This window comes from Salvelinus alpinus, chromosome 3 (genome assembly GCF_045679555.1).
Source record: "Salvelinus alpinus chromosome 3, SLU_Salpinus.1, whole genome shotgun sequence".
NCBI classification, from domain to species: Eukaryota; Metazoa; Chordata; class Actinopteri; order Salmoniformes; family Salmonidae; genus Salvelinus; species Salvelinus alpinus.
In genome coordinates, this window is record NC_092088.1 from 55,635,055 (window position 1) to 55,651,577 (window position 16,523).

A 16,523-nucleotide genomic window follows, 5' to 3' on the forward strand; every position below is an offset into this window, starting at 1 on the left:
ACCGCAGAGTCTCCATGGCAACTCAAGCTTGCACTTCAATGGGGATTCTCTCTGCGCTCGTTGTCTGTAATCTAGAAATAGGTCAGTCTTTCCACCTAATCATGTGCTTCTGCCTTCGTGCCAGCTGGAGCCCATGTCTAGCACCTGGTATGTCAGCAGAGTTAGGCAGTTCCCCTGTAATTGCTTATTCTACAAGCACTTGACAGTGGTCTGGTTACCAAGTTGTAGAGCACAAGACATACTTACAATATCAACCAATTAGTTGACTGGAACAGTCCCTGTAACACGTGACCAACCTTATCCACATTTATAAAGCATTGCCCTCTATTTAGAAGTGTCACGTTCCTGACCTATTTCTGTTAGTTTTTGTGTGTTAGTTGGTCAGGACGTGAGGTTGGGTGGGCATTCTATGTTTTCTGTTTCTGTGTTGGTTTTGGGTTACCTGGTATGGCTCTTAATTAGAGGCAGGTGTTTGGCGTTCCTCTAATTAAGAGTCATATTTAGGTAGGCGTTGTCACAGTGTTCGTTGTGGGTGATTGTCTCCTGTGTTTGTGTATGTCGTTGCGCCACACGGGACTGGTTTCGGTTTGTTTCATTTCGATGTAGTCTGTTTCCTGTCCGTGAGTTTTACGTTTCAGTTAAGTAAGTTCATGTTCAGGTTTTGTCGTCTACGTCGTTTTGTTATTTTGTAGTTTTGAAAGTGTTTTGTTTTGTTTCGTGTTGCCGTCGTATTTATAATAAAGATGGCTTATTTCCCTGAAGCTGCGTTTTGGTCTGAAGATCCTTCTCTCCTCACCTCATCCGAGGATGAGGAGAGCGACAGCCGTTACAGAATCACCCACCACGCTAAGACCAAGCGGCAAGGGAAAACGAAACGGAGTAAGGGACAGGAGAGAAAGGAGCAATGGACATGGGACGATGTTTTGGATGGAAAGGGTTGCTACACTTGGGAGGAGATCCTGGCTGGGAGGGATCGCCTCCCATGGGAACAGGTGGAGGCATTGAGGAGAGCAGAGGCTACCTGGGAGAGGAACCGGAGCTATGAGGGAACGCGTCTGGCACGGAAGCCAAAAAAGCCCGTGAGTAATTCCCAAAAATTTCTTGGGGGGGGGCTAGGAGATAGTGGGCCAAGGGCAGGTAGGAGACCTGCGCCCACTTCCCAGGCTTACCGTGGAGAGCGGGAGTACGGGCAGGCGCCGTGTTACGCAGTAGAGCGCACGGTGTCTCCTGTACGAGTGCATAGCCCAGTGCGGGTTATTCCACCTCCCCGCACTGGTAGGGCTAGATTGAGTATTGAGCCAGGTGTCATGAGGCCGGCTCAACGCGTCTGGTCTCCAGTGCGTCTCCTCGGGCCGGCATACATGGCACCTGCCTTACGCATGGTTTCCCCGGTTCGCCTACATAGCCCGGTGCGGGTTATTCCACCTCCCCGCACTGGTCGGGCAACCGGGAGTATTCAACCAGGTAAGGTTGGGCAAGCTCAATGCTCAAGAGTGCCAGTACGCCTCCACGGTCCGGTATTTCCGGCACCACCTCCCCGCCCCAGCCTAGTACCTACAGTGTCTACACTACGCACTAGGCTACCAGTGCGTATCCTGAGCCCTGTTCCTCCTCCACGCACTCTCCCTGTAGTGCGTGTATCTAGCCCGGTGCCTCCAGTTCCGGCCCCACGCACTAAGCTACCAGTGCGTCTCCAGAGCCCTGTACACACTGTTTCTTCTCCCCCTACTAATCCTGATGTGCTTGCCCTCAGCCCGGTGTCACCAGTGCCGGTACCTCGCACCAGGTATAGAGTGGGCTTTGAGAGTCCAGTGTGCCCTGTCCCTGCTCCCCGCACTAGTAGGAAGGTGCTTATCATTAGCACGGTGCCTCCAGTTCCGGCACCACGCACCAGGTCTACAGTGCGCCGTATCCGGCCAGAGCCATCCGTCTCCCCAGCGCCATCTGAGCCATCCGTCTCCCCAGCGCCATCTGAGCCATCCGTCTCCCCAGCGCCATCTGAGCCATCCGTCTACCCAGCGCCATCTGAGCCATCCGTCTCCCCAGCGCCATCTGAGCCATCCGTCTCCCCAGCGCCATCTGAGCCATCCGTCTGCCAGGAGCCTGCAAAGCCGCCCGTCTGCCATGAGCCTGCAAAGCCGCCCGTCTGCCATGAGCCTACAGAGCCATCCGCCAGACAGGAGCCGCTAGAGCCGTCAGCCAGACAGGAGCCGCTAGAGCCGCCCGCCAGACAGGATCTGCCAGAGCCGCCAACCAGACAGGATCTGCCAGAGCCGCCAACCAGACAGGATCTGCCAGAGCCGCCAACCAGACAGGATCTGCCAGAGCCGCCAACCAGACAGGATCTGCCAGAGCCGCCAACCAGACAGGATCTGCCAGAGCCGCCAATCAGACAGGATCTGCCAGAGCCGTCAGAGAGCCATGAGCAGCCAGAGCCGTCAGAGAGCCATGAGCAGCCAGAGCCGTCAGAGAGCCATGAGCAGCCAGAGCCGTCAGAGAGCCATGAGCAGCTAGAGCCGTTAGAGAGCCATGAGCAGCCAGAGCCGTCAGCCTGCCATGAGCGTCGAGAGCCGTCAGCCTGCCATGAGCGTCGAGAGCCGTCAGCCTGCCATGAGCGTCGAGAGCCGTCAGCCTGCCATGAGCGTCGAGAGCCGTCAGCCTGCCATGAGCGTCGAGAGCCGTCAGCCTGCCATGAGCGTCGAGAGCCGTCAGCCTGCCATGAGCGTCGAGAGTCGTCAGTCAGCCATGAGCTGCCTTTCAGCCTGAAAAGGCTAGATACCCAGAACTGCCCATCAGTCCAGAGCTGTCTCTCTGTCCGGAGCTGCCTTTCAGTCCGGAGTTGCCCCTCTATCCTGATCTCCCTCTCTATCTTTATCTACCTCTATATTCTTATCTATCCCTCTGTCTTGGTTTATCTCTCTGTCCCGGTGTTGTCCTTATTAGATATGTTGTTAAGGGGATTTTGTGGGGGTCAAAAGAGGGTGGACATTCTTGGAGGGAGGAAGCTAGGATGGATTATGGTGGGGTGGGAACCGCGCCCGGAGCCTGAGCCACCACCGTGGTTAGATGCCCACCCAGACCCTCCCCTAGACTTTGTGCTGGTGCGTCCGGAGTTCGCACCTTGTGGGGGGGGTACTGTCACGTTCCTGACCTATTTCTGTTAGTTTTTGTGTGTTAGTTGGTCAGGACGTGAGGTTGGGTGGGCATTCTATGTTTTCTGTTTCTGTGTTGGTTTTGGGTTACCTGGTATGGCTCTTAATTAGAGGCAGGTGTTTGGCGTTCCTCTAATTAAGAGTCATATTTAGGTAGGCGTTGTCACAGTGTTCGTTGTGGGTGATTGTCTCCTGTGTTTGTGTATGTCGTTGCGCCACACGGGACTGGTTTCGGTTTGTTTCATTTCGATGTAGTCTGTTTCCTGTCCGTGAGTTTTACGTTTCAGTTAAGTAAGTTCATGTTCAGGTTTTGTCGTCTACGTCGTTTTGTTATTTTGTAGTTTTGAAAGTGTTTTGTTTTGTTTCGTGTTGCCGTCGTATTTATAATAAAGATGGCTTATTTCCCTGAAGCTGCGTTTTGGTCTGAAGATCCTTCTCTCCTCACCTCATCCGAGGATGAGGAGAGCGACAGCCGTTACAAGAAGTTCCTGCTCAGATGGACCACCCCCAGAGCCTGTCTGTTTTAGTGAGTCATGCCTGGTGTCAAGGTCTCGCTGTTCAGCTGCCCACTGAATCCCTCCCCTCTGTAAGGCACTGACAAACTAAGAGAGAAGAATGGCAGCGCATGACTGTCATTAAAAAGACAATCCACAGCCGACAGGCCAAACACTCCCTATGAGCTAATGACATTTTACTGCAGATCATAACATAACCTTATTTGTATCGTTGCTCAGCACATTGAAAAACAAAGAGAAGGAGCAAAAAACTTGTGTGCATAGGGTCCCCTCCTTTATTCAGTTCTTAAAACAAGCTGCCTCTGAAATTTCTCCTCTTGAAATTAAATCTAAAGCTTTGTCGGCGCCGAGGCAACAGCGTTCCACATTCTGGGGCTTTTTTTAGAATGACTCGGCGAGGAGAGAAAGAGAAATAGAGAAAGAGACAGAGAGAGAGAGTGAGAGATAATATGGGAGGAAGAGAGAGAGAGGGTGACTTGAAAAGGAGAGAATTAAATGGAGAGGGAAGGGACTTGAGGAGGAGAGAGCTAGAAAAGAACCAGGAAGGAGAGAGGGAGCGTGAAAGAGGCAGACAGAGGGAGAGAAAGAGTGACAAAAAGAGAGAGATAGAGCGAGAGAGCAAGTGAAGGAGAGAAAGCAGCCATCGCCCTGTGGGATTTGGAGAAAGAGACTCTTGTTTAAAGAGTACAGGTGGATCCATAAATCAGAGATGAAAGCTGTCGGAGGTTTGATGACGGAGGCAAACAGAAGGGCCGCACAGCCTGGGATAAGAGCCTGGGATAGGCTGGGCTCATTATGCACCATTCCTCCTCTCCAAAACAGCCACAGCAGTGCTTTCTCTCTGCTACAAAATAATGACTCCGACACCACTGCAGCGAACGGAAACAATCTGAATGTACAAGTACCTAAACTCTTGGAGTCTGTGGCTGTGTGTAGTCCATTTTGCTGTGATATGTTGCTTGGCACACTTGTTGGTTGGCAAAATTTACAAACACATGAATTCTGAGTTAAGTCATGGTTGCAGAAGTAGTATTCAAGGTGAAGGACATGATGTACACGTTTTCACTATTACTGCTAAATTGAATGACAATTGACATGTAGTCATTACTAAATGTATCTGATACACCAACAGTTTAACTTACCCTTTCAACAATTCAACCTCCCTCTCAGACGACTCCAATTCATGGAGGTGTTGGTAGGCGGTGCCAGAATGTTTGGATCCTCCAATTGGATTTCGTCTTCCTCTGGGTATGGGCGGTGTTTTACGAGGTACTGACCAATGGGTGGCTTTACTTATCTGGTCTGGACTATGAGACAGGGAGCTGCTTCTAAAATCAAACACAGGGACAGGGATCAAAAGTGTTTTTTGTCACTTAAAGTATTCTGTATGATACATCACATTAACTGTTTCCTACCATGGTTATGTTACTATCCCTATGTGAGCCATCACATGGCTGTGGATGAGAAGATTTAACACCAGGAGTTCCCTCGTCCAGAAAATGAACAACTGAAAATTCACATCAAAACTGCCACAAGGCAACACACAGCTAGAAGGCCCTCGCTATTCAGAGGAACAACATAAACTACTAAAGACAGATTATTGGACAAGTGTGGCTGATTGCCACTCCATCTAGGGATAAAAGGAATCATGCCATTTCTCCAGTCAATTAAACTAGAGTTTCCCTTGTCACACAACTTTTGTGTCCCTCTGCTAATATTTCCTGTTTCCTGCTGCAGTGTGGGTTTCTGGGTTTCTGCTGTGTTTTGACATGATTGAGGTTCGGAGTGTGAAGTGATTGATTTATCATGTGCAGTGAGGACTTTGAAGACTTCTCTCTGTTTGCCAGATCATATCTTTATTGGTAGTTTATCTCTAGTGCAAATAAAATGCTTATAGACAATTAAAGCCCATGTCATTTGATTTCAGATAAGCCTTGCAACTAACCAGCTGCCAAAGGAGTGAGGATAGAATAATGTGATGCACAAATAGTTCCTAGACACAAATCCACTTAAGAGCTTGTCAAGTTTCAAGCTGTTTTGGAAACATATCTTCACTTCCATTTGCTGAAAACTGTATCCAAATCCCCCCTAAGCCGACACAATTGCAATCATACAAACTGAGATGATCCTTTAAAGTCCACTTATGGCAAGGTCAAGGACCGTAAGCAAACAAAATACAATCCAGCCACTGAAAAAAAAGGGGAATCAAATTGTTGTCGGATCTTAAAACCTCTTGAATCTAGGGGGCAGAATTTTTATGTTTGGAAAAATAACGTTCCCAATGTAAGCTGCCTATTTCTCAGGTCCAGATGCTAGAATATGCATATAATTGACAGAGTAGGATAACAAACACTCTAAAGTTTCCAAAACTGTCAAAATATTGTCTGTGAGTATAACATAACTGATTTTGCAGGCGAAAACCTGAGGAAATCCAACCCGGAAGTGACTCTTATTTTGATTCCTTTTCCAATGGCTTCCTCAGGGTGTGAACAGTCTTTAGACATAGTTTCAAGCTTTTATTCTGAAAAATGAGCGAGATTTATCAAAACGCGTCAGTGGATAGACGGATGTCCTTCCATTAGTTAATGCGCTGGTTGCTCAACATTTTCTTTCTCTCCAGTATTGAATAGTTTACAGTCCTGTTGAAATATTATCGATTATTGATGTTAAAAACAACCTGAGGATTGATTGTTAAAAACGTTTGACATGTCTCTACGAACTTTACGGATACTATTTGGAATTTTCGTCAAGCCTTGATGACCTGCCTAAGGCTGTGGAATACTGAACATAATGCGCCAAACAAATTGAGTTTTTTTTATATAAAAATAATCTTTATCGAACAAAAGGAACATTTATTGTGTAATTGGGAGTCTCGTGAGTGCAAACATCTGAAGATCATCAAAGGTAAGCGATTCATTTTATTGCTTTTCTGGCTTTCGTGACCAATCTACATTGCTGCTAGGTGTTCTTAATGTTTTGTCTAGTGATCGATAAACTCACACAAACGCTTGGATTGCTTTCGCTGTAAAGCATATTTTCAAAATCTGACACGACAGGTGGATTAACAACAAGCTAAGCTGTGTTTTGCTATATTGCACTTGTGATTTCATGAATATAAATATTTTTAGCATTTTTTTATTTATTTGGCACTCTGCAATGCAACAGTTGTTGATGAAAATGATCCCGCTAAAGGGATCCGTGCGTCAAGAAGTTAAAACGTAAAAAAGAGGCGGGTGAGGATTAAGCCAAACAGACATAAAAGGATTTGTTTATCTGTAATCCCAACAGACACGCATGGAAGGCAAGGCACACACACACACACACACACACACACACGCACACGCACACGCACACGCACACACACACACACTGACAAGGAAAGGTAGATCTCTAGAGCCACCATAATGACCTTGTAATTATGCAGGCAGATTGGTGTGCTGGTGAAATTCACAATGCGATATGAGTGAATGCGGTTTCCCTAGTCCTGAAGTCATGTAAAGTCAATAGCATTCCCTGGGTCCTGGCTCTCATGCAAGTCACTGAATACAAATGGAATATGAAACCAGAGGATAGCAGGAAATACCACTGAGCAGTTAATGATGGATATCGGTCCTTTGAGTGAGAGAGATCATCTTGACTGTGATTGGACTTCATTGTAATGCTAAGGACTAGCTGTTCCCAGAGCTTTATATATGGCTAGCGCTGACATTTGAATCATATGGGATTTTGAATAATGTAAATCTACGTAGTTATACATCTATAGCCTACATGTGGTCTTCCAGTAAGCTAATGTCGTATAATGATTTAAGACACAACAGATCATTCCATTAGCGCATTATTCCGCAATGTGGAAATTAACTCAATGTAATATAGCAGTTGGCTCATAAAGAACATTTAATGTAGTTGGAGTCAGATCTCTGACCCTTCGCTGGCATGTTCAGCCCGGTTACAGATATGCGCATTAAAATGTTTATCAACAATTAGAATTACTATCATTCATTAAAACATTCAATAAATCCACAATTATCTCCGGATGCACTGTAATGTGGTTAATTTGATTTCTCTCTTCACTGCGTCTCTGAGAATTACTGTAAGGGGCATAGAACCAATTCTCATAGCACATTATTATGATAATCATTATGATTTTTGTCTTTGTAAGATGTTGTTCCACAGAGAAGTATTCATCATTCAGACCACTGAGTTCTATGTTTGAACATCATACCTGTAATGTTTTCCTGTGCCTGGACCTCTGGAGTCGTTGGTAGGAGTGGCGTTGCACTGGGAAAAGCTGGACTTGCAAACAGCTCCATCATGTGGCTGGGAGGACCTCTTACAATACTGCAAAATAAACAAAGACATTTAAATATATATAACCTATTACTGTATTAGCATTAATCTATATTGATTAGACGGATCATATTGCCTGTTTATGCATACAATAAAAATACGTTTGGACTATGCAAATAGTTAAGTACAGGTAGGCACAGATGTTTTCTTTTTAGCACTCCATTTCCAGAGTCAGAATGGCCATGTTCTTTTGGAGGCATATCTAAAAATGTACATCACTTAACATAACCCAGTGTGCTCACACACAATCCCCCTTTGATTGCCACAGCGTGAGGTAGACCATTACGTGACTAGAGAAGAATGATTACAGGAATCTAAATGGCATTCCTGCTCTCTATCTATTCCACTCTCCTTCCTCTATTTTGCTGTGTCAATGAGGGAGAACGGAAGAGAAATTGAAATTGAAGTAGACTATACATCTCAAGTGTAGCATAGGAATGCTGATTGTTGATAAAGGAGTGGTGTAGAGGAGGAGAGCCACTATAATTGGATATTACGCCCGGACAGACAGCAGATTAACCCAAGGAGGTTCCTGGTACCACTATCCCTGATAGCAACCATGCATTAATCCAAGATAAGATTATATTAAATAATTTCTCAGATTTCTTTTATTATTGTCGCCTAGAGCCTGGAGCGTGAGCATGATTTAATAGGAATTCCTCACGCTGAGAGCCATTACTGATAATGGAGCTCCAATAATGAATTCACTGACACAATAGAAATAATACTAGGTCAAATATAAATGGTGCCGATAAGGGTGTAAGAATCTGGGTTAAATAGATGGACTCATGCAGCAATTTGCCATCCAACCAGTTTAACTTGTTGGTGAGCTCAATTAACAGTACACGCACGACAATGATGATCTAGAATTACAGAAAAAGCTATTGGTGTAAGGACAGACGCTTGAAGACCAGAAGCAAGTACAGGGAGTGAACATTTAATAAATAACTGACAAGAAACAAACAAGGACAGCGTCTAAACAGGGGAAACATAACGACAATAATGCTGACACGGGGAACAAACTGAGGAACAGACAGATATAGAAAGGACAATCAACAAAGTGAAGGAGTCCAGGTGAGTCCAATATTGCGCTGATGCGCTTAATGATGGTGACAGGTGTGAGACCAAAGCGCAGCGTGGAAAGTGTCCATGATTAAATGTTCAAAAAACACTCAAAACAAAATGACAAAAGGTGAAAACGAAAGCGCACAGTTCTGTCAGGAAAAAACACTAAACAGAAAACTTCCCACAAAACCCAAACGGAAAATGACAACTTATATATGATCCCCAATCAGAGACAACGATAGACAGCTGCCTCTGATTGGGAACCACACTAACATAGAAATAAGGAAACTAGAATGCCCACCCTAGTCACACCCTGACCTAACCAAAATAAGGAATAAATACCTCTCTATGGCCAGGGCGTGACAGTACAACGCAAAACCTGACTCTAAAAGGGAGGGTCCGGGTGGGAATCCGTTCACATTGGCGGCTCCGGTGCAGGACGTAGACCCCCCTCCGCCTGCAGATCCCTCCGATTTGGTGGAGCCCTGGTGCATGGACCTTCACTGGAGGAACCGGGCAGCAGATCATCGCCGGAGGAACCAGACCACCGATCATCGCCGGAGGCTCCGGACCGGGGACTGTCGCTGCAGGCTCCGGACCGGGGAACGTTGCTGCAGGCTCCAGACCGGGGACTGTCGCTGGAGGCTCCGGACCGCGGATCGACGCTGGATGCTTCGTGCCATGGATCGTCACTGCAGGCTTCGTGCCATGGATCATCACTAGAGGCTTCGGGGCCATGGATCATCACTGGAGGCTTCGGGCCATGGATCATCACTGGAGGCTTCGGGCCATGGATCATCACTGGAGGCTTCGGGCCATGGATCATCACTGGAGGCTTCGGGGCCATGGATCATCACTGGAGGCTTCGGGGCCATGGATCATCACTGGAGGCTTCGGGCCATGGATCATCACTGGAGGCTTCGGGCCATGGATCATCACTGGAGGCTTCGTGCCATGGATCATCACTGGAGGCTTCGGGGCCATGGATCATCACTGGAGGCTTCGGGGCCATGGATCATCACTGGAGGCATCGTGCCATGGATCATCACTGGAGGCTTCGTGCCATGGATCATCACTGGAGGTTTCGGGACCATGGATCATCACTGGAGGCTTCGGGGCCATGGATCATCACTGGAGGCATCGTGCCATGGATCATCACTGGAGGCTTCGTGCCATGGATCATCACTGGAGGTTTCGGGACCATGGATCATCACTGGAGGCTTCGTACGTGGAGCCGGAACAGGTCTCACCGGACTGAGGAGACGTACTGGAAGCCTGGTACGTGGAGCTGCCACAACGCGTCTTGGCTGGATACCCACTTTAGCTTGGTGAGTGTGGAGAGCTAGCACAGGACGCACTGGGCTATGAAGGCGCACTGGAGGCATAGTGCGTAGAGCCGGCGCAGGATATACTGGGCCGTGGATGCGCACTGGAGGTCTGGAGCGTAGAGCTGGCACAACGCGTCCTGGCTGAAAACCCCCTGTAGCCCGGCAAGTGCGGGGAGCTGGAACAGGCCGCACTGGGTTGTGCTGGCGAACTGGGGATACCATGCATAGAGCTGGCGCAGGATATCCTGGGCCGAAGAGACGAACCGGTGACCAGTAGCGCTGAGCCGGCACAATCCGTCCTGGCTGAATGCCCACTCTAGCACGGCAACTGCGGGAAGCTGGAACAGAACGCACCGTGCTGTGAATGCGCACTGGAGACACCGTGCGCATCACCGCATAACACGGTGCCTGACCGGTCACACGCTCCCCACGGTAAGCACGGGGAGTTGGCTCAGGTCTAAACCCTGACAACGCCAATCTCCCCGTGTGCACCCCCCCAAACATTTTTGGAGCTGCCTCTCGGGCTTCCGTTGTTGTCTCAACTCCTCGTAGCGTCGCCGTTCCTCTCTCGCTACCTCCGCCTGCTTCCATGGCAGGGTCTTGTCCCCTGTCATTACCTCCTCCCAGGTCCAGGATGTCCTCCACTCCATTTTCTCCCGGGCCCAGGATCCCTGCTCCTCCTGGCTACGCTGCTTGGTCCTTTGGTGGTGGGATGTTCTGTAACGGCTGTCGTCGGAATGAGACCAAAGCGCAGCGTGGAAAGTGTTCATGATTTAATGTTCAAAAACACTCAAACAAAATTGACAAAAGGTGAAAACAAAAGCGCACAGTTCTGTCAGGAAAAAACACTAAACAGAAAACATCCCACAAAACCCAAATGGAAAATTACAACTTATATTTGATCCCCAATCAGAGACAACGATAGACAGCTGCCTCTGATTGGGAACCACACTAACATAGAAATAAGGAAACTAGAATGCCCACCCTAGTCACACCCTGACCAAACCAAAATAGAGAATAAATACCTCTCTATGGCCAGGGCGTGACATGTGCATTCGTTGCATACTGTCTGTTGAAGCTTGCATCGATAAATGTGTCAAAATATGTAAAAAATGGAGTACGCATTTGAGAAGTGCCCTCTGTGCTCCATTTCACATACTTCGATTTGGACTCATTTGCGTAGTACGGTAGTATGCATTTTGAGAAACACCCATTAGCTAACGTTACACGTCAGTTACAATACTAGCTCAGCACTGGGAATAAATACTCAAACAGCAGTTGTCTTGCCAGCTAGATCAGTCAAATAAAGAGCAACCAGTTTCTGCTCTGCTTGCTTTTACAACTTTGAGAAAAAATGCAACACACATAGACAGCAGTAGCAGACAGCAGCACCGTGCTGGTCAGAAGCTTTGCCTTCATACAGCCTGTCCACAAGCTCTGTGGTGTCTGTGTGGTCCTAAATAATCCAGCCCGGTTGAAACCGCCAAGCAGTCTACCTGACTGCACTGAGAACTCCACATGTTTCTAAAGCACACCGATGACACTTTTGTTTTTATAACAGGGCAATGATAAAACTGGGGAGACAAAAATTCAATTTTAGAATATGGGGGGTGGGTCATGTCCCCCCATCCCCATTGAAAGTTGCGCCCCTGTTATTATTGTTTGCTGAATGCAATATTTATTTTCAAGTTGATGGTAATAAAGTGTTATGACATTTCAGAAATCTCTAGACTAGAGAGGGAGGGAGGAAGGAAATTAGGATGCATGAAAAAATGTGACACGCTCCCACACAATGGGACTATGAAATGTCTTATTTTCAAAATAGACAGCTTCAAGGGATAAATATTACACAAGGAAGAGTTGCACCATGTCTGCTTTGTAAAAAACAGAGAGAGAAGCTCATGGTTTTAAAGCTTTTAAAAGAGAGTCAGACATGGCTGCAGACAAGCATCACCTCACTGTTAATCCCTAGAAACTCTCACAGTCTCACATCAGAATTAGACATTCATCCATGTTTTCAAATGTCAAATTTCAAAGTTGTTCCAAACGTCACCTTTACGAAAAAAGATTGCAGTCAGAGTGCAGTATAACTGAAGTACACAGCAGTATAACTGCAGTATGCGGAAAATACTAATCCAAAATAAAACATTTTTTACTGCAGTAATTTTGCAGTGTAACTGCAGTTAGAATGCAGCATATTCTGTAATTATTGTGTCCAAAATACCACAGGTGAATGCAGTTACTGCACTTTTACTGCAGTTTCAAATCTGCCCCCCAAAATTATAAAGGCACATTTTGAAGTGTTTAAGGTTACATTTAGGGATTAACTCCACATTTTTCAAATCAAATAAATCAAATCAAATCAAATTTTATTAGTCACATACACATGGTTAGCAGATGTTAATGCGAGTGTAGCGAAATGCTTTTTAAGGTTAGGTTTAAGTTTAGGCATTAACCCCTAGAGTCAATTGACACACCGGTGCATCAGTCTAAATTACATAACAAAAAAATCCCCAACAAAATCAGTCAGTTTAAGCTGGAGATATCTGTTGTTTTGGATTGGATGCTTCTCAATCAACCGCATCCGCCAGTTTCGCACTTCCGCATCTGCGGTGAAAGGTGGCAGACCATGAGACATCCCTAAAATCGGTCTTCTAACGAAAACAGTCCACAAGTCTCAGGGGACTCGTCTGAAGGATGTAAAGAATGTATGGAAGTATGAAGGTAATTTTTTGCCAAACCCCAAAAAGGGTTGAAATACGTGTAAAATAAATAAATAAACATATATATACAGTATCAGTCAAAAGTTTGGACACACCAACTTATTTAAGGGTTTTTCCAACAGTCTTGAAGGAGTTCCCACATATGCTGAGCACTTGTTGGCTGCTTTTCCTTCACTCTGCGGTCCAACTCATCCCAGACCATTTCAATTGGGTTGAGGTCGAGTGATTGTGGAGGCCAGGTCATCTGATGCAGCACTCCATCACTCTCCTTGTTCGAATAGCCCTTACACAGCCTTGAGGTGTGTTTTGGGTCATTGTCCTGTTGAAAAACAAGTGATACTCTCACTAAGCGCAAACCAGATGGGATGGCATATAGCTTCAGAATGCTGTGGTAGCCATGATGGTTAAGTGTGCCTTGATTTCTAAATAAATCACTGACAGTGTCACCAGCAAAGCACCCCCACACCATCACACCTCCTCCTCCATGCTTCACGGTGGAAACCACACATACCGAGATCTTACATTCATCTACTCTGCGTCTCACAAACATACGGTGGTTGGACAGATTACCACCGGTCTAATATCCATTGCTATTGTTTCTTGGCCCAAGCAAGTCTCTCCTTATTATTGGTGTCCTTTAGTACGGGTTTCTTTGCAGCAATTCGACCATTAAGGCCTGATTCACGCAGTCTCCTCTGAACAGTTGATGTTGAGATGTGTCTGTTACTTGAACTCTGTGAACCATTTATTTGGGCTGCAATCTGAGGTGCAGTTAACTCTAATGAACTTATCCTTTGCAGCAGAGGTAACTCTGGGTCTTCCTTTGCTGTGGCAATCCTCATGAGAGCCAGTTTCATCATAGCACTTGATGGTTTTTGTGACTGCACTTGAAGAAACGTTCAAAGTTCTTGACTGACTGACCTTCATCTCTTAAAGTAATGATGGACTGTCATTTTTCTTTGCTTATTTGAGATGTGCTTGCCATAATATGGACTTGTTTTTTTACCAAATAGGGCTATCTTCTGTATACCACCCCTACTTTGTCATAACACAACTGATTGGCTCAAATGCATCTTAGGGCAAGGCCCCTTTTTTTCTCAATTGCGGCCTGAATGACGTGCCCAAAGTAAACTGCCTGTTGGTCAGGCCCTGAAGCCAGGATATGCTGTGCGTTTTGTTGCTAACCTTACTTTTCTACCTGACAACTTTACGGTTTTTACTTTTTAATTACCGTTTATATTTTTCGTTTTTCCCTCACTCAACTTTATTTTTTCCCCCCATTCAACTTTTTCACTCCGGACGCTTTATCTGGACGTGGTTCGTCAGGACCTCCACCAGCCAGAGCTAAGTAGTAACATTAACATGATGCCTTCTAATTGCAGTCACTGTACTCATACTATACAGGAGAACAATCGCCTTACAGCGAGGATAGCTGTGCTGCAAGCCCAGCTTCAGACGCAATAGTTAGGCAAGGGTAATTTCAGTGTAGGAAAGGATGAAACCGCATCTGTGCCACCAGTTATAACAGATAGTAGTATAAATCCCCTCGCACGGTCCCCGCAGCCGGACAACTTTCTCATGGCTTCTGGAGGGAAATGCTGTAGGAATGCTCAACCGGTGTCGCTCATTCAGCCGACAGAAACTTTCAACCGGTTCTCCCCATGAAGCAGCGAGTCGGAGTCAGAGGCCGAGCCTTCTCTGGTCACTGCTCCTCCCGTTACGGGGTCTGAGACGCCGAAGCCTCCCACCATTAGCTCTGACAAATTTAAAACCCTAGTCATTGGTGACTCCATTACCCGCAGTATTAGACCTAAATGAATATCCAGCGATCATACACTGTTTACCAGGGGGCAGGGCTACCGACGTTGAGGCTAATCTGAAGATGGTGCTGGCTAAAGCTAAAACTGGCAAGTGTAGAGAGTATAGGGATATTGTTATCCACGTCGGCACCAACAATGTTAGGATGAAACAGTCAGGGGTCACCAAGCGCAACATAGCTTCAGCGTGTAAATCAGCTAGAAAGATGTGTCGGCATCGAGTAATTGTCTCTGCGCCCCTCCCAGTTAGGGGGAGTGATGAGCTCTACAGCATCGCTGGTTGAAAACTGTTTTCTGCCCCTCCCAAAAGATAGAATTTGTAGATAATTGGCCCTCTTTCTGGGACTCACCCACAAACAGGACCAAGCCTGGCCTGTTGAGGAGTGATGGACTCCATCCTAGCTGGAGGGGTGCTCTCATCTTATCTATGAACATAGACAGGGCTCTAACTCCCCTAGCTCCACAATGAAATAGGGTGCAGGCCAGGCAGCAGGCTGTTAGCAGCAGGCTGCACTTGTGAAGGTGACTCCTTTTAATGGCGTCAGACCGAGGCTCTGCATCTGTCCTCGTGCTCCTAGACCTTAGTGCTGCTTTTGATTCCATTGATCACCACATTCTTTTGGAGAGATTGGAAACCCAAATTGGTCTACACGGACAAGTTCTGGCCTGGTTTAGATCTTATCTGTCGGAAAGATATCAGTTTGTCTCTGTGAATGGTTTGTCCTCTGACAAATTAACTGGAAATTTCGGTGTTCCTCAAGGTTCCATTTTAGGACCACTATTGTTTTCACTATATATTTTACCTCTTGGGGATGTCATTCGAAAACATAATGTTAACTTTCACTGCTATGCGGATGACACACAGCTGTACATTTCGATGAAACATGGTGAAGCCCCAAAATTGCCCTCGTTGGAAGCCTGTGTTTCAGACATAAGGAAGTGGATGGCTGCAAACTTTCTACTTTTAAACTTGGACAAAACAGAGATGCTTGTTCTAGGTCCCAATAAACAAAGATATCTTCTGTTGAATCTGACAATTAATCTTGATGGTTGTACAGTCGTCTCAAATAAAACTGTGAAGTACCTCGGCGTTACTCTGGACCCTGATCTCTCTTTTGACGAACATATCAAGACTGTTTCAAGGACAACTTTTTTCCATCTACGTAACATTGCAAATATTAGACATTTTCTGTCCAAAAATTACGCAGAAAAATAAATCCATGCTTTTGTCACTTCTAGGTTAGACTACTGCAATGCTCTACTTTCCGGCTACTCGGATAAAGCACTAAATAAACTTCAGTTAGTGCTAAATATGGCTGCTAGAATCTTGACTAGAACCCAAAAATTTGATCATATTACTCCAGTGCTAGCCTCCCTACACTGGCTTCCTATTAGGCAAGGGCTGATTTCAAGGTTTTACTGCTAACCTACAAAGCATTACATGGGCTTGCTCCTACCTATCTTTCCGATTTGGTCCTGCCGTACATACCTACACGTATGCTACGGTCACAAGACACAGGCCCCCTAATTGTCCCTAGAATGTCTAAGCAAACAGCTGGAGGCAGGGCTTTCTCCT

At 46.3% G+C, this 16,523-nt stretch overlaps 1 protein-coding gene across 2 annotated transcripts in view; it reads right to left on the minus strand.

The window, feature by feature from the left end:
- Window positions 1-16,523, minus strand: part of LOC139570975 (pro-neuregulin-3, membrane-bound isoform-like) — a 532,592-nt gene that overhangs the window by 20,670 nt on the left and 495,399 nt on the right. For both annotated transcript variants that reach the window (XM_071393388.1, XM_071393387.1), the window contains exons 7-8: window positions 7,890-8,005; window positions 4,810-4,995 (exon numbers count right to left, since the gene is read on the minus strand). In XM_071393388.1, the coding sequence (XP_071249489.1) occupies window positions 4,810-4,995; window positions 7,890-8,005 (302 nt within the window). The remainder of the gene's footprint in view (window positions 1-4,809; window positions 4,996-7,889; window positions 8,006-16,523) is intronic.